General features: G+C 41.8%; 2 protein-coding genes across 4 annotated transcripts in view; one reads left to right on the top strand and one right to left on the bottom strand.

The window, feature by feature from the left end:
- cdc40 (cell division cycle 40 homolog (S. cerevisiae)) overlaps positions 1-8,217 on the bottom strand; it is a 135,848-nt gene extending 127,631 nt beyond the window's left edge. Inside the window, exon 1 of the mRNA XM_080192903.1 lies at positions 7,815-8,217. Coding sequence (XP_080049029.1) covers positions 7,815-8,003 — 189 coding nt within the window. The 5' untranslated portion in view covers positions 8,004-8,217. The remainder of the gene's footprint in view (positions 1-7,814) is intronic.
- Positions 8,218-8,379: 162 nt separating this feature from the next.
- Positions 8,380-18,965, top strand: part of wasf1 (WASP family member 1) — a 133,707-nt gene continuing 123,121 nt past the window's right edge. For 2 of the 3 annotated variants that reach the window (XM_080192896.1, XM_080192893.1), the window contains exon 1: positions 8,380-8,856. The gene's annotated coding sequence lies outside the window, so the exon portion shown is untranslated. The remainder of the gene's footprint in view (positions 8,857-18,965) is intronic. The other variant, XM_080192894.1, reaches the window with a different exon arrangement.

The following is an 18,965-nucleotide window of genomic DNA, read 5'->3' as shown; positions in this document are numbered from 1 at the left end:
TAGACAGGCAGTGCTCGACAGACTGGAGGGACTGATTGTGGACAAGTCCCCAGGACCAGATGGAATGCATCCAAGGGTTCTGAAAGAAATGGCGGAGGTGATAGTGGATGCCTTGGTGATTATTTTCCAAACATCGCTGGATTCCGGGGAAGTGCCGGAAGATTGGAAAACGGCTAATGTTACGCCGTTGTTTAAGAAGGGTGGCAGGCAAAAGGCAGGGAATTATTAGTTTAACGTCTGTTGTAGGTAAAATGTTAGAATCCGTCATCAAGGAGAAAATAGCGAGGCATCTTGAGGAGAATTGTTTGATAGACCAGACGCAGCACGGTTTCGTTAAGGGGAAGTCGTGTCTGACGAATTTATTGGAGTTCTATGAGGATGTGTCTAGGGCAGTGGATAGAGGAGAGCCGGTGGATGTGGTCTTTCTTGATTTTCAGAAGGCGTTTGACAAGGTGCCTCCCAAGAGGTTATTACAGAAGGGCAGGGGACATGGAGTTGGGGGTAGGGTGTTAGCGTGGATAGAGGATTGGCTGTCAAATAGGAGGCAGAGAGTGGGGGTTAATGGGTGCTATTCGAATTGGCGGTTGGTGACTAGTGGAGTGCCCCAGGGGTCGGTGCTGGGGCCTCAGCTATTTACCATTTATATAGATGATCTGGAGGAGGGAACCGAGTGTACGGTGTCGGAATTTGCTGATGACCCCAAGATTGGGGGAACGGCAAATTGTGCGGAGGGTGTGGAGAGTCTGCAGAAGGATCTAGATAGGCTGGGCGAATGGGCCAGGAACTGGCAAATGGAATTTAATGTTGGCAAATGTGAGGTTGTCCACTTTGGTAGGAATAATGGTAGGAAGGACTATTACTTACATGGTGAAAAACTGCAGCATGCGACGGTGCAGAGGGACCTTGGGGTCCTTGTGCATGAGTCGCAAAAACCCAGCCTACAGGTGCAGCAGGTGGTCAGGAAGGCAAATGGGATGCTGGCCTTCATAGCGAGGGGGATTGAACATAAAAGTAGGGAGGTCTTGCTGTACAGGGCACTGGTGAGGCCGCAGCTGGAGTACTGTGTGCAGTTTTGGTCGCCGCACTTACGCAAGGATATTTTGGCCTTGGAGGGAGTGCAGAGGAGGTTTACTAGGCTGATACGGGAGTTGATGGGGTTGAACTATGAGGAGAGGCTGAATAAACTAGGCTTGTACTCGTTAGAGTTTAGAAGAATGAGGGGAGATCTCATTGAGACATATAAGATGATGAATGGGATGGATAGGATAGAGGTGGAGAGGCTCTTCCCGCTCAGAAAGGACAGTAGGACTAGGGGGCACAGCCTCAAGATAAAGGGGGGGCGGTTTAGAACGGAGTTGAGGAGGAACTTCTTCACTCAAAGGGTGGTGAATCTCTGGAATTCTCTGCCCATTGAAGTGGTGGAGGCTGCCTCGCCAAATATTTTTGAGATGCCGGTTGATAGGTTTTTGATAGGCAAGGGGATTAAGGGTTATGGGGAGAGGGCGGGAATGTGGAACTGTGACACGACAGGTCAGCCATGATCTTATTGAATGGCGGGGCAGGCTTGAGGGGCCTACTCCTGCTCCTATTTCTTATGTTCTTATGGATCCTGGGAGGAAACCGAAGCACCCGAAGAAAACCCACGCTGACACTGGGAAAAAGTGCAAGCTCCACACAGTGACCCGAAGCCTGAACTGAACCAGGGTCCCTGGCGCTGTGTGACAGCAATGTTAATCACTGTGCCAACCTGCCGCCGTCTTCCTTTCCATTTTAAAAGCTTAAAACTGTTTATAACAGTTGCCTGTTAGCACAGAATACCTACGGTCCAGAAGAAGTCCATTCAGCCTATTGAGCACTGACAACAAACCCACCCAGAGCCCATCCCATAACCCCAAGCATTTACCCTATAGTCCCCTAACACTGAAGAACAATTTAGCATGGCCAATCAACCTATCTCACACATCTTAGGAGTTGGGGGTGGGGGAACCAAAGTATCTGGATAAAACCCACAGGCACAGGGAGAACATGAAAATTGCACACAGTCACCCAAGGCTGTGAGGTAGCAGTGCTAACTATCGTGCCACTGTGCTGTCCACTTGAATATTGTTGAAAAGAGAAATATATCACCAAAGCTTTTCATCTTGAACTTTTTATAACAAACTCAAGAATGCCTAACCTTAAACATTCACATTAATTTAGGCTACAGGAGGAAAGGTTGCTGATTGGTTTGCAAGTTGCCATGAAGAAAGCAACAGGGAACTAACTGTAGGTTCCCCAAGCTCCCTGGCAATTTAAAAAAAAACAAGGCTTTTCTTCTGTTTTCAGAGAACGGATCCTTGTAAAAGAATCCATGTTGGTTCTAATGAGCATAAATGAGCTAAATTACAAGATCAACTGATCAACTTAAATTGGTTATTAGTGCAGCTCTCACTCAGGATTGTATGGCAAGAGCTGCCCAGTCGCAGAATCATAATGTGATGCATCTTTTCTATGTTACCTAGGAGCTTGTGAGTCCTATAGTTTTACTGTTGCTTTCACCATGGCAATGCCTCAGCCAGAGTCAACCCGACGACCAATCGAAACCCTTTTCTCCTATATTTTAAATCATTACGATCTCTTGAAATTTGGCGTTCTTGCATGTAAACTGATAAGTGCAAGATGAAAAGCTTCGGCAACATCTCCCTTTTAAGCAATATTCAAGTTCTGTTCTACCAAGCGTCTGTTAATTTTGTTATGATCCCAGCTGAAGTGGGCACTGTACAAACCAGATGGGCAGCATGGTATATTTTGTTTTAAATCGCACACTTATCCTATTAACCTGCAGGCACTTAGCTAGGGTGACACAGCGGCACAGTGGTTAGCAATGCTGCCTCACAGCGCCAGGAACCCAGGTTCAAGTCCCAGCCTGGGTCACTGTCTGTGCGGAGTCTGCATATTCTCCCCCCAGTCTGCATGGATTTCCACCAGGTGCTCCAGTTTCTTCCCATAGTCTGAAAGACATGCCAGTTATGCGCATTGGCTATACTAAGTTCTCCCTCAGTGTACCCAAACAGGTACCAGAGTGTGACGATTAGTGGATTGCAATATTAATGCAAGTCTACATGTGACACTAATAAATAAACTTTAATTTTAGATCCCAAGGTGGAACCAATTTTCTCTCATAAATCGATTTTGGTTTGTACTTTTTTATATTCATTCCTGTGATGTGAATGTCACTGGCTGGCCCAACATTACCTGAACTGACTTTAGTAGCGCGGCCATTTTAGAGGGCAGTTAAGAGTCGATCTGGAAATCACCTTGCAGACCAGAGCAGATAAGGATGGCAGAGTTTCTTGGGACATTGCCAAACAGGTTAGATTTACAACAATCAACAATGGTTTCAAAGTTATTGCTAGACTTTTAATTCCAGATTTTTACTGAAATCAAATTACATCATCTGCCATGGTGGGATCCAAACCTGGGTCCCTGGAATGATTTGATCTATTGTCACATGCATTGGTATACAGTGAAAAGTATTGTTTCTGACACTCTATACAAAGCATACTATTCATAGAGAAGGAAAGGAGGGGATTACTAGTCCAGTCACAATACCACTACACCATTGTCTCCCCATCATCTAATTAGCTCTTTATGGCTTTCAAATTATAGATATTCTTTAGTTATGCTAGTCTTCATACCTGGAAATACGTTTCAAAAGAAATTGATGTGACTCCTCTATTAAGATATAAAATGCGTTATGTAATAAACTTGTCTTTTTCCTTACTGAATGCTGCTTAACCTTCACCAATTTCCCATTGTTGATTCACAGCTGTATTTGTCAAATTCCCTTCCATTTAATCTGACCACTTCCTCTTTTCCACACCAGCCTTATCCATGACTTTTTAATTTATCCTTTATACTTATATACAGTACGTAATTTTATGTGGTCACTGCTTCCCAATGTTGTCCTATTTTTAGGTCACCTATTTGTTTGGCCTAAATAGCCAAAACCAGGTCAAGTACTGCTTCCAACTTCAGTGATGGAGTGGTGAATCTTAATGAACAAGGAAATTAAATGAAGAGGAATTCAGATTCAACATACACAAATTAAATATACACATTTTAAATTAATCATAAACATGTCAATTGGTTCCTGTAAATGTAACTAACAGTACACTGCTATTGCTAGGCTACTGCTCCCAACTGTTGCCTTCCCCAACCCTCTATAAGAACATAAGAACATAAGAAATAGGAGCAGGAGTAGGCCATCCAGCCCTTCGAGCCTGCCCCGCCATTCAATAAGATCATGGCTGATCTGTCGCTGCTCAGTTCCACTTTCCCGCCCTCTCCCCATAACCCTTAATCCCCTCTCCTATCAAAAACCCATCAACCCGCGCCTTAAAAATATTTAGCGAGGCAGCCTCCACCACTTCAACGGGCAGAGAATTCCAGAGATTCACCACCCTTTGAGTGAAGAAGTTCCTCCTCAACTCCGTTCTAAACCGCCCCCCTTTTATCTTGAGGCTGTGCCCCCTAGTCCTACTGTCTTTTTTGAGCGGGAAGAGTCTTTCCACCTCTATCCTATCCATCCCATTCATCATCTTATACGTCTCAATGAGATCTCCCCTCATTCTTCTAAACTCTAATGAGTACAAGCCTAATTTATTCAGCCTCTCCTCATAGCTCAACCCCCTCAACTCTGGTATCAGCCTAGTAAACCTCCTCTGCACTCCCTCCAAGGCCAAAATATCTTTGCGCAGGTGCGGCGCCCAAAACTGCACACAGTACTCCAGCTGCGGCCTCACCAATGCCCTATACAGCTGCAGCAAGACCTCCCTACTTTTATCATCATCTTCACATCATTCCTCAAAAATCCATCCTTCCCTTTACTGAATCAGGTGGCACAGATGACAGACAATTTTACCGGATTTGAAGTGTCAATATTACTGTCCAGTTTCTAAGAAGACAATAATCCTAGTTCACTTTCACTTTGCAATCTCATACCAGTCACTCAACAAAGCTTGACTTCATTATTCCCAGTCAGTTGTGAAAGTTTATTTAAAATGTGTAAATCTGATATTAAAGTAATCCACAGATGATAGAGAAACAAAGATTAATCCAAACCTCAAAAGGCATTGATTCCATTCAATTTTTCCAAAAGCCATGCTGCAAATATCACTGAGCTGATCAAAATGAATGTGTCTGTGTGTTGGGGAGGTCAGAAAGAGCACAAATTTCCAAGGGTAAATTAAAATCTAATAACATAACCAATTGTCATTTCACTAACTTCCAAATAAGTCTAAGTGATCTATCTGCATATAAAGAACAAAGAAAATTAAAGCATCGGAACAGGCCCTTTGGCCCTTGAAGTCTGCACCAACCATGCTGCCTGACTGAACTAAAACCCCCTGCACTTCAAGGGAACCTCACACCTCTGTTCCCATCCTATTCATGCATTTGTTAAGATGCTCCTTAAAAGTCACTATCATATTTGCTTCCACTACCCCCCCTGGCAGCACGTTCCAGGCACTCACCATCCTCTGTGTAAAACATTTGCCTCGTGCATCTCCTTTAAACTTATGCCCCCTGGTAATTGCCTCTTCCACCCTGAGAAAAAGCTTCTGACCATCCACTGTGTCCATGCCCCTCATAATCTTGTCGATTCCATCAGGTTGCCCCTCAACATCCGTCGTTCCAGTGAGAACAAACCAAGTTTCTCCAACTTCTCCGCACAGCTAATGCCCTCTATACCAGGCAACATCCTGGTAAATCTTTTCTATACCCTTTCCAAAGTCTTTGCATACTTCTGGTACTGTGGTGACCAGAATTGAACACTATATTCTAAAGATTCTACAAAACTGCAACACGGCTTGCCAATTTTTAAACTCAATGAAGGCAAGCATGCTGTTTGCCTTCTTGACTACCTTTTCCACGTCTGTTGCCACTTTCAGTGACCTGTGTGCTTGTACACCCAGATTCTCTGCCTATCAATACTCTTAAAGGTTCTGCCATTTACTGTATATTTCCTATCTGTATTAGACCTTCCAAAATGCATTACTTCTCATTTGTTCAGATTAAATTCCATCTGCCATCTCTCTGCCCAAGCCTCCAACTGATCTATATCCTGCTGTATCCTCTGGTGGTCCTCATCGCTATCTACAAATCCACCAACATTTATGTCATCCGCAAACTTACTAATCAAACCAGTTACATTTTCCTCCAAATCATTTATATATATTACAAACAGCAAAGGTCCCAACACTGATCCCTGAAGAACGTCCCTTGTCACAGCCCTCCATTCAGCAACGCACCCTTCCACTGCTACCCTCTGTCTTCTATGAGCCATCTTATCAGTTCATCTCTGATCTTGCTTCTATGGGAGTGAAACAACTGAGCAACAACAGTCCACAGTCTGCTTCAAATGTCCCCTAAAGAGATGTCACCTTGGCCAATTGTTCCTCAATGGTACATCAGCACATTATCAATAGTTTGTCAAATAGTCTCTGAGGAGCATAGGAGTTAGGAGCAGAAGTAAGCAAATTCAGCCCTTCGACCCTGCCCCACTAGTCAATTAGATCACTTGAATGGGTGTAAATTGTGAGAAGTAGATGCTCAACGAGACCCTGGCGTCTCATGCATCAGTCACCGAAAGTAAGCACACCGGTACAGCAGGCAGTAAAGGCAAATGGGATGTTGGTCTTCATCATGAGTGGATTTAAGTATAAGAATATGGATGTTTTGTTGCAATTGTATAGGGCATTGGTGAGGGCACATCTGGAGTATTGTGTGCAGTTTCAGTGTCCTTGCTACAGAGGGAGTACAGCCAAAGTCTGTTATATGAGGAGAGACTAAGTTGGTTAAGATTATATTGACTGAAGTTTAGAAGAATGAGAGGGGAATCTCATAGAAACATGTAAAAATTCTAATAGGGTTTAGCCAGGGTAGATTCAGAAAGAATGTTCCCAATGATGGGGGAGTCCAGAACTATGGTTTATACTTTGATGGTAAGGGGTAAACGTTTTAGAACTGAGGTGAGGAAGTATTTTTTCACCCAGAGGGTGTTGAATGTGTGGAATTCACGACCACAGAATGCAGTTGAGGCCATGTCAAATGAGAACATTTGAGGAAATGTCTGATTTCAAGAAGAAATGAGATACAGCTCTCGGGGCTAAAGGGATCAAGGGATATGGGGAGAAGAGGAGATCAGGTTTTTGAATTTGATGATCAGCCATGATCCGAATGAATGGCAGAGCAGGCTCAAAGGGCCAAATGGCCAACTCCTGCTTTTAGTTTCTATGATGTCTAATCTCTCCCTGATCTCAAGCCTACCTCCCCACCTGTTCCCCATATCCTTTTTTAAAATTAGAAATATATCTATCTCCTCCTTGAAACAATTCAGGCTCCACCACACTATGGGACAGTGAGTCCCACAAATTCACCATCCTCTGCAAGCAGTTGTTCCTCTTCATCTCAGTTTTAAATCTACCGCCTCTCAAACTATTGCTGAGACCTCTTGTTGGAGACGGCCCCATAAGAGGAAACATTTGGTCTACGTTTACTTCATCAATCCCTTTTAAAAGTTTATATATCTCGATCAGTTGCCCTCTCTTTCTGTACTGTAGCCAACCACTTTTGACACCTAGTTATGCTTTGCCCAGTACTATAACAACATTAAAAACAATCTGGCACGGACACACCAGTCTCCTGTGCTTTTCCTTTCTAACAAGTCCACCAGCTGGGTCAGACAGGGAGAGTGTGTTTGTGAGATGATAGCCTACAGACCGACTCTAACCCATGTGCACAGCTGGGCCTGGCCAAGGCCTCCTCACACCCACCTTAACAGCAACCTCGGGCGCCGAGTTTAAAGCCAGGGGGCCGTGAAGGCGTGACATGGATTTTCCGGGGTCGAGAGGGTGTAAATGAGCCACGGCGTCCTGGCTGGGAACTTCTCCGCATTCCCCATCCGAGTCGCCACCGCTTTCGCTGCCGCTGCCGTAGGAAGCCAGAGCCGCGATGGCCGACATCTTGGAGGGCGGCACAAGTCACTCAAATAACAAGGCGTCCTTGAAGATCGGCAACTTAACTAAGTCAACAGGCTGACTGATATCGACTTCGCCACGGCGTCTTCACTTTTAAATCGCGGGCGTTTCTATCGGCTGCCTCTCCCAATGTCAGCTTTCAGTGAAACTTCCTTCAGTTATGGTTATTTACTACACGGCTGGCAGGTCCACAGTCCCGCCCCCGGCCTCCTGATTGACAGGCCAGGGAAACAGTGGGCGTGTCCGCCGGTCCGGTCCTCTGTTTTCTATTGGTCCGTTGGCCCGTCCATCAGATGACGTTACAGGCCGGTGCTGTGCCCTCCCCTCCCCCACATTCCAGCCCCTGGTCCGTGCCATTGGGAGTCTTCGAGCAAGGAGAGGGGGGAGTGGACGGTGCTGCGTGGGGCTGGATAGTCTCGGCTCAGAACCAAACCACTGCCATCGGTAACTTAGGAAAGGCCAGTGGATATCTGCGATTCGGGAGCCGCAAACACAGCGGTTTGCGGGGTCGGGTAGAGTGGGCGAGTGGCCTCGCCGCCGGTATGATGTCCCCTGTGCGGTGCCCTTAATGTGCGCCATTCCGGCCAGAGCGGCGGTGTTGTTATCGAGACCGGCGAAAACTTGGGGCGTCAGTGAAAGCGGACCGGTTAGAGCGAAGCTCCGGAGAGGGCGGCTCGAGCGCGGACAATGAAGACGTTATTCTCCAACTGAACAGCGTTCCAATTCTTTTTAAATTAAATACCTCCATCTCTGTCTATTTCCCTCTCTCTCTCTCTCGGAAGATTATTTAACAAAAATCACACAATAAAACCCTCTCGAGCTGGTAAGAGTTTACGGGGTACGTAATTTTAATCTCAGTGAATGAAATGTCGGGGATTTTATTTATTGTTGCGGTGTATTTTTTTTTGTCTCCTAGCAGAGGGTGTGCGGGGACGCATTTTACCAGCGCTATTTTTTTTAAATTCCAGCCTGCATCTTTCCCTTTTTTATTTTTCGGCGTTTCTTATCCACCACCACCCCCCTCCCCCTCCGATTTCTCTGTTGTTGCCGCCGAGGCCCCCCGGGCAGGTAATGATGGGTGGCTAGATGAGCTGCTGGGATTTACCTGAGCTTTTCAGTCCTGAGTGCCTCTCACACTTACACCCAACCATTCAGCTCCAGCGGCCACAGCGCCTGTTATCCTGCAGGAAAAGGAGCCTGAGCTTTCTGCAACTCCTCGCACTCTCTCTTTTACACACACACACACTCCATTGGGATGGCACCTTTTTAGAAGCAGAGACTCTTCCTCTTCTTCCCTCCCCCCGTCCCCGCCCCCCCGTTTTTCTGGATTATAAAGTTGTTGAATTATATACTGTTCTGTATCATTTTGCTGTTGGGTTTTGAGATTTCCCCATCCACTCAATTTCCACAGCAAAGTATGAGTGGGGGAATTATCTTGCGATCTCCCCATACCCAAAAAAAGAGGTTTCTTCCTAGCTGCCATTAGACTTTTGAATGGACTTAGCCCGTATTAAGTTGATCTTTATCTACAACGCAGCTATGACTGTGACACCACCTTCTGCACCGTCTCCTCTCCTTCAGATTTATTTACAATGATAAGTGCCACTTTCCCAGATTCGGTCTATAACAGGGGTGCCGTGAATTTTGTGAATGGTGTGCAGCCCTGCCATCTGTGAAGTTTTAAATGCTATCCTTTCAGGGACAGTGCTCAATGTGCACTGGAGTGGTGTATCACAGAGCACATGACGGTGGCTAATTTATAGTGTGTGAAACATCTTTTGATTGGGATGTGTGAGAAACGTCCTGCTTGTTGTGTTGCTGTTGTTGGCCGTGTTAGTGCCAGTGTTGGTGAGCAAGTTTTCTCGACTGTGTTCCTTCCCGCTCCCCCACCCCCCTTCACCCACAAATTGAGCTTCAGAAGGCTGAATTGAAGCTTTAAACTCTGCCGTCCGCAGTACTTGATTCCCACACCAGAGGATGATAGCAGACCTGGACTCTGAGTATTTTGTCTCAATTTAAGACCTTCCGACACATGTCTTGCCTCATTTTTGAACTGTCTCAATATTAACATCAACTATAAACGAATGGAGCAGAGAGCGGTCGGAAATTTAAGCAAGAAGATTTAAAAGCCCAAGATTTTAAAAACCCAAACGTTGGGTTTTTTTTTGTTTTACTGTACAGTACAGTGTTTACATGCTTACGGATCTTTTCACAAAGCAAAGCTGGGTTTGCAAACGACTTTTAAATGTGCACCAGCGATTTATTTTTAAAAACGACGCCCAGATCCGACTAACATAAATCGTAATTGTGAATGCTCCTGAATTTCTTTCTGGTATAAATTAACATGGACTATTTTCCCAAGCTTGCAGCTTCAAATGAAGGGAAATTATTAGTTTGAGTTCAGTCCTATTTCATAACTACTCTCGCAAATCAGCATGAGATCTGTTGCTGGTTTTTATTGCTTTTTTGGCAAAGTTTAGATTTTCCTGTGGTTGAAATGCATCCCCCTTTCTGCCAGTAGTAATATTTCAGCAGTCACTTGTGCTTACATAGCACCTTTATCAATGGAAAAAAATAGTGGACAATGAACTATATTAGTCCATGTAACCGAAAGGCACCTGTTAAGAGCATCTTGTAGGAGATTAAAGATAGAGACACTTTAAGTGAGGGGGGGGGGAGGTAATTCCAGAGCTGTAGACCTAAGACAATTGACAGCATGGCAACCAATGATATGGAAAATAAATTGGGATATGCACATGAGGCTGCAGAGGTCTGAAGAGACAGTATGGCATTGGGTTAGGAATGACCATGGAGGAACTTGAACAATGGAATGATAATTTGAAGTTTTCTGAATATCAGAAAAATGAATTGATTTATTGCCATATGTAGTAGTATACAATGAAAAGTATTGTTTCTTGCATGCTGTATGGACAGAGGATACCATACATAGGGAAGGAAAGGGGAGCGTGCAGAATGTAGTGTTACAGTCATAGCTAGAGTGTAGAGAAAGATCAACTTAATGCAAGGTAGGTCCAATCAAAAGTCTAACGGCAGCAGGAAAGAAGCTGTTTTTGAATTGATCGATATGTGATCTCAGACTTTTATATATTTTTCTCGATGGAAGAAGGCGGAAGATAGTATGTCCGGGATGCGTGAGGTCCTTAATTATGCTGGCTGCTTTTCAAGGCATCAGGAAGTGTAGATAGTTTCAATGGAAATGAATGGTACTTGCTACATGTTGGGCATTAGTAACAGTGTTTCATATGAGCTTAAGAGTGACAATAGTAGGTCAATCAGACGAGCATGTCTTGGGCAGCCAAATTGGACAGTCCTTTCTTTTCCCCATTTAAGTGTCCATTTGGCTCCCTATTTACTGTTCAATGTCAATAAACAAGTTACACCAGACCTGAGGAAAATGTGGACCCATTGCCATTTATTTCTTTTCAGTATTGAAACTAAATGTTCAAAGTGAGCTAATCATTTCTCCACAGAAGCTGCCACATTTTAAAAATTCTTTTCATTCATGGGACATGGATGTCGCTGGCTGGCCAGCATTTATTTCCCATCCTTAGTTGCCCTTGAGAAGGTGGCAGTGAGCTGCCTTCTTGAAATGCTGCGTGTTTAAGAACATGCAGTTATGCAGTTTTAAATTTTTAGGTGCCTTGCTGAAGCCATAAAAATGCAAGGACAGAGAAAATACAAAACAGATTTCAATGAAGATAAATTTAAAAGAACTAAAAAAAACTTTTCTGTAACACCTAAATTCTGTGCCTACTTTTACATCCATTTTGATCCAACATAACTTAATAAAATTTGCATTTAAGGCTTGCAAGGTCAAATATTTTACTCTGAGCCAAGATGTATCATATACTTCTGCTTGATTCTTTCTAACATAGGTTTTTACTTTGTGCCTTGATTGTGTCTTGGGGCAATGCATGGGAAATTTCGAATGTTTTACCTGTCTTTTATTTTGATCAATCATTATTATCTTAGTTTCAATGCAACTGCACGTTAGTTGTTGTGCCCAAGCAATTTGAAAATTAAAGGTGGCTATTAATGTTTTCATGAATTTGTGAAATGGTTTAAACAATTTGAAACATGAAAGATCTTCTGTGTTTGTAGGCAGAGAATATCAAGATATAAATAAAACTGACTTTAGTAAAAATCAAAATTTTGAACATATTGTGGTTTTCACTAAAAACAAAGCTTTTTAAAATTTGTGGAGAAATATTTTAATCTTTGTGTCTCATTAAATGTCTTGCATATTATAAACAAATACAGAAAATATGATTCATAGTGAAATCATACTCTTGCACACAGATTTTGCTGCAATAATCTACTTGTTTTACTACACCAAATAATATTGTCAAACAATCTAATTTGCAGAGAGTTCCTTTAATATTAGGCACTTCATTATCTTGCTTTTTGACTTGGAAAAATAGAAATTGGGAGTTTGACATTTTATCATGAATTGAGGTTATTTAATAATGAATGTATATAAGATTAGTTATGGCTTCTCTGAATTTGAGAAGATCGTTACTTATCATGAAAGGGTAACACCTATCCTTTATCAGCTCATTTGCAATTCAGATGTATTATTGTACGTACATATTCCACCTAGTCTTGAGTATGTAGAGAATTCACTGGATGTGCCAAATATGAAATGGTGCAATTCAATGTATATATGAAACAGTGCAATTCAATGGATTTATTTAAATCAAAGACTGATAATAGTGCATTATTAATTAACGACAATCATTTAAAAGATATTGAACAGTAATTTTAAGTCATAAATCATACAAGGCTCATGCTAGCACAGTAAAGCTGTATACTGTGCTTTACGTAAAATATTGCCATGGGCAGTAATGGCTTTGCTTGTCATAAAAAGTTTAAATCATTGCCAGATGATAACTGAAAATGACACAACTTCCAAATCAATGAGTTAATGTTGTGACTTCTATTCAAAAGAAGGTTTTCTTTTTCTTTACCCTTTTGCTCACGAAGAGTATGGTTCCAAGCAGGGTTTGCTGTTGATCCATTCTTGGGTTCGTTGATGTAAGACACACCATAAGCAGATCCCATCTTTCCACTCAGTTAACCCACACTACCAGATATTGATTTGTGTAGTCAAGGGGGTTGTAACCATGAGTCCCTTTTGACATAAAATCTGGATATCATAAACTTAAAAATATTTTTATGTACCCTTTTCCAATCTTTGCATCAGCCAAAATGGTAAATACTCTGGTAAGAGAGGTCAGTGACAAACCTGGAAACTGGTTTATTATTAATGGATGTACATATATGATTCATTAAAAGTAGCAGTGTTATACTTCAAATGTTTCCAGCAACATGCACTGCAACCAGAAAGCACTATTCTATCCTAGCTATCTGAAGAAATATTCATTATTGATTTTATTTCCTTTTTGGTTGGTTTTAACGGGAAAAAACTGTTTTTTCCTGTGAATGGATACTTTTCATAAAATTTATAAAGGTACATTATGTACAGTTACATAAAGTGCAAACTTAATCAAATTTCTACATGCTGTGTGGCACTTTGAGTTGCCTTGTTACACTTAGTTACAGGTTGTATTAGCAATAATTTGTGAAATATACAAATTAAAGGGTTTTTGCACTGTTTCCATCCATTACACTAAGGGAGGGTCTTAAACTGTGACCTTGCCCCATTAACTGCAAAGTTTGGGTCAGCCACTGTACAGTGGTCCTGAGTTCTGGAACTTGGAATGTGCCAATTTGCTGCACTTTGACAATTCTTAGCACTGGAAGACCAAAGAGCGTCTTTGACCTTTCAGCAGCAGTTGATGTTTATCTTTGCCTGCCTGGAAAGGCATGTAGATCTCAGAATCTTAGGTTATGGAACAGCTCAGGATGAACTTCAAAAAGAACTCATGGTTACAACTCCCTTGACTACACAAATCAATATTTGGTAGTGTGGGTTAACTATGGTGAGTGGAAAGATGGAATCTGCTTATGGTGTGTCTTACATCAACGAACCAAGAATGGATCAACAGCAAACCCTGCTTGGAACCATACTCTTAGTGAGCAAAAGAGTAAAGAAAAAGAAAACCTTTTGAATAGAAGTCACAACATTAATTCATTGATTTGGAAGTTGTCATTTTCATTTATCATCTGGCAATGATTTAAACTTTTTATGACAAGCAAAGCCTCTCCGCAGCTTTTGTTGGACCAGGCTGACCCTGAACATGGGTTCTGCTCTCCTTTTTATGTTAATTCTGACTCTAGACAGTATTATTACACCAATCTACAATTACTCACATTGAGCTCAAGTTAAGCAGTGGTAGTGAATGAACAATCAGTGTAATATCCAAACTAACTTTCATTGTCTGAAGTATACTGATTCAATCATCCTGTCTGAATACTAATCTGGACTCCCACACCTGCCCATCCTATAGTTATGTGAATTTATTCCTTTCAAGACTGGTTTTAATGAATATTACACTGAGGTCCACTGTGACACTATTAGCAGAAACTCAGTATCCACTATATTCATTATAACTGGTTTTTGGCTGGGAATTTTTGCAATTTGACCATACGATTGCCCAATCACTTAAAATCATCTAATACTTGTGTGTTGAGTTGTTTATGGGTTCAACAGTGTAGTAACCATTTTTGTGCATGTGCTGTCAAGGAATATAAAACCTTTTATTGTGTAATGGCCTGTCATGTCACTGAATTAATCCTATTGGGTTTTTGTCTGGGGAACAAAACTAAAAACTTTGATCTTGGTTTTTGTTTCTTGGTGAAATGGAAATCAGTTCTATATTTTTTGAATTCAAAAACGTGTACATTTACTTAACTATAATATTCATATAAGTTGCTCCAAAGATGTCTGGCCACAAAATGGACGTAGAACCAAAGTTTCTCCCTTTTCTTCATTCTCCTAAACTTAGTTGTTGACTTGCAAGGATTATATTTTAAATTCAAGCTCCTCCAAGTAATGTAAATCCACAGAATAGTTTTTTTCTGCTACAGCAACAGTATATAATTTTGTATCACACATTTATCCCATTAAAGACTTGTAGGCACTTAGCTGTGGCAGTACAGTGGCACAGTGATTAGCACTGCTGTCTTGCAGTGCCAGGGACCCTGGTTTGATTCCCAGCTTCGGTCACTGTGTGTGTGTGGAGTCTGCATATTCTCCCTGTGTCTGCGTAGGTTTCCTCCCACAGTCTGAAAGTCATGCTGGTTAGGTGCATTGGCCATGTTAAATTGTGTACCGAACAGGCAGTGGAGTGTGACCACTAGGGAATTTTCACAGTCACTTCATTGCAATGTTAACATAAGACTACTTGTCACACTAAATACACTTTAGAAAAACTTATTTCATATGGACTACATAAGATATTAGGGCAGATGACAAAACGCATAATAAGATTAGAAAGGGAACTGTGGCTGACCTGTGGCCAAACTATGGCTTACAAGGGCAATTTGAGATAGTATTAGATTAGAAGAAAGAGCATACAAATTAGCAAAAAAAAGCCTGAGGATTTGGAGTAGTTTAAAATTCAGCAAAGGAGGACCAAGGAATTGATTAAAAAGGGGAAACTAGACTCAAAGTAAGCTAATGGGAAACATAAAAACTGACCATTTCTACAGGCATGTGAAGAGAAAGAGATTGACAAAAACGAACGCAGGTCCCTTACAGTCGGAAATGGAATTCATAACTGGGAACAAATAAATGATTTGGGAACTAAATTCATACTTTGCTTCTGTTTTCACAAAGGAAGATGTGAATAATGTACCAGAGATTCAGAGAAACAGGGTTTTAGTGAGGAGCTGAAGGAAATCAGTGTTAGAGAAATTATTTTGTAGATCTTAATAAGATTGAAGATGGGTAAATCTGCAGAGTCTGATCATTTTCATCCCAGAGTACTTAAGGAAATGGCCCTAGAAATAGGAGATCAGTTGGTATTTTTTCAAAATTCTTTGGACTCTGGCTACCCTCTAATCTGTAGGAACCATTCCAATGTAAGCCTGCTATTCAAAAAAGGAGGTAAAGAGAAAATGGGGAACTATAGCCCAGTGAGCCTAACGTCGGTACTGGGGAAGTTGCTGGAGTCTATTGTCAAGGATTTCATAGCACAGCATTTGGAAAGCAGTGGTATAGCCAGATAAAGTCAGCATGGATTTAAGAAAGGAAAATAAAGCTTGGCAAATCTACTGGAATTCTTTGCAAATTGTACAAAGTTGGATGGGAAGGTGAGTTGTGAGGAGGATGCAGAGATGCTTCAACATGATTTTGACAGACTGAATGAGCATATGCATGGCAGATGCAGTATAACGTGATAAATGTGAGGTTATCCACTTTTGCAAAATTGGAAGGCAGATTATTATTTGGGTTTAAATTGAGATGGATACTCAGCAAAACCTTGGTGTCTTCTGAAGCTGAAAGTAAGAAGGCAAATGGTGTGTTGGCCTTCATAGCAAGAAGATTTGCCTATAGGAATTGGGATGTTTAATGCAATTATACAGGGTGTTGGTGAGGCCACACCTGGAATATCATGTGCAGATTTGGTGGCATTATCTGAGGAAGGATGTTCCTACTATAGAAGGAGTGCAGCGAAGGTTTACCAGGCTGATGGAAGGACTGTTATATGAGGAAAGACTAAGTCTGTTAAGCTTATATTCATTGGAGGTTAAGAGTGAGGGGACCTCATAAACTTAAAAAATTCTAACAGAGTTAGACAGGGTAGATTCAGAAAAAATGTTCCTGAGGTGAGGAGAAATTTCTTCATCCACAGAGTGGTGAATCTGTGAAATTCACTACCATATAAAGTAGTTGAGGCCAAAATGTTGTGATGTCATGAAGGAATTAAAAATGGTTCTTGGGGCTAAAGGGATATGAGAGGAAGGTGGGATCGGGGTTTTGAATTTGATAATCAATGGTGGAGAAGGGCTGAATGGCCTATTCCTATTTTCTATGTATATTTCATGTAAAAGAGGTTGCATTTAAGGGGCCTCTTGAAGGAGAAAAGAAAGGTAGAGAAGCAAAAATGGTTGTGGGAGGAAATTTTGAAGTTTAGGGCCTTGACAACTGAATGCGTGGCCACCAATGATGAAGTGATATAATTGGGAAAAGAATTAGAGGAGTTCATATCTCGTAGGGCAGAAGGAAATTGCAGGGAAGTAAAACAGCAATTATGCCTGGCGCTGTCTGCTAGTTAGTATGCGAATCTTGGATGCTGTCTTTTCCTATGTAGCTTCTGGCCATCCAAAATATGAAAGACACATGAGAAACAAGATTTTCATTATAGAAATAAGATTTATGGCACAGGAGACCAATTGACCCATTATCTCTACAGTGGCCAAACAAGCTGTTTAATTCAGCCTTTGTTATTGCTCTGTAGCATATGGATGCATTTCCATGTGTTAAATTTGCACGGGGTTTTTCACTCCAGACGAAGAATTCTGGATCCCAAACGCCCTCCTTGACTATCCACGAATTCTTCCAACAATTACTGTAAATCCATATTCCCTATTTTGACCTTGTTCTTACGAGCAATCTCCCCTTAACCTCTTCTATTCCAAAAAAACAGCCTGTCTGATCTTGCCTCATAGCTTGGTAGCTAAAATTCTCAATTTCTGGAGCATTCTCACATCTCTCTCTCTCTCTCTCTCTCTCTCTCTCTACCTTCTCTAGAATGATTATTTAGTTCTTGCAGTGAGGTACCCAGAACAATATGCAATACTCTAATTCTGGTCTAACGAGTGTTTTATGCAGTTCTGACATAACCTCCCTGCCCTCTTCCTTTCCTTTGGCTAAAGCCTACATTTTGCATTTACTATTTGTACCTTTTTCACCTGACTTGCTATCTTCAATGATCTGTATACCTACTTCACTTCCAAAGTCCAGCTTTTCACTATACTTTTCTGAATCCTGCTGTTTAATTTGTATCTCCTTGCTTGGTTTTCTTCTCCAAATGCATTGCTCCATCTTTGTTCATTTAAATTTAATTTGCCACTTTTCTCCCCACCTGACCAGTCCTTTAATGTCTTCCTGCAGTTTGCAGCTTTCTTGCTATTAACCATGGCTAATTTCATATCTGTAAACATTTTGATCAGTCATGCCCCTAAATTTAAGTCTAAATCATTACCACTGGAATTGATCTTCCAGTAACAAAAGACCCTTTAATCATTCCTTTTTGCTTCTTGCCTCTGAAACCATTTTTGATCCAACCTGCTATGTTGCTTTTGATCCCATGAACTTGTGGTTTATTCATCAGTCTGCGATATGGGACTTTGTTTCAGGCCTTATTAAAATCCAGGTATATGACACCAACTGCATTACCCATACCAACAACCTTCTTGTTATCACCTCAAAAAAAATCAGTCATGTTAGTCCAATATGAGCTTACTGCTGGCTGACCTCAATTAATCTGCACCTGTGTAAATATTAATTTATGTCATGTCTCATTTTTTCCAATAACTTACCCATCACCAAAGTTAGGTTGACTGGCCTGTAATTTCTCAGGCTACCCTCCCTTTCTGCACAACTTTACAGTTGTGTACCATCTCAAAGTGCTGTGCAGCAATTTGCCAAGTCCCCTTGGGTGGCATCTTTCATACATGTGACCTCCATCACCTAGACCATCAAGCTCAGCAGGTGCATGGGACTGCCACTATTTGCAAGCTTCCCTTTTTAATTTCACACCACTCTACTTGGGACTATAGCCTGTCCTTTACTGTCACTGAGGCAAAATCTTGGAACTCCCTCTCTTGCAGTACTGTGGGTGTACCACCACCTTTGGCAGTTCCTCCAGGTCGAAGATGACTTGCCTCCACTCCAGGTGGGCAGGTTCTGTGGTGGCTAAAAAGTCCCAAGCCTGGAGCCGTATTCTGTGCCACAGATTTGGCAGATGGTGTTTCATGAGGTGGATAGGTCATTCTGGATTTTGCGCTCTTCCTGGT

This window comes from Carcharhinus amblyrhynchos, chromosome 7 (genome assembly GCF_965287045.1).
Source record: "Carcharhinus amblyrhynchos chromosome 7, sCarAmb.v2.hapA, whole genome shotgun sequence".
Taxonomy (NCBI): Eukaryota; Metazoa; Chordata; class Chondrichthyes; order Carcharhiniformes; family Carcharhinidae; genus Carcharhinus; species Carcharhinus amblyrhynchos.
Note: the sequence above shows the minus strand (reverse complement) of the source record. Positions and strands in the feature narration are given on the sequence as shown.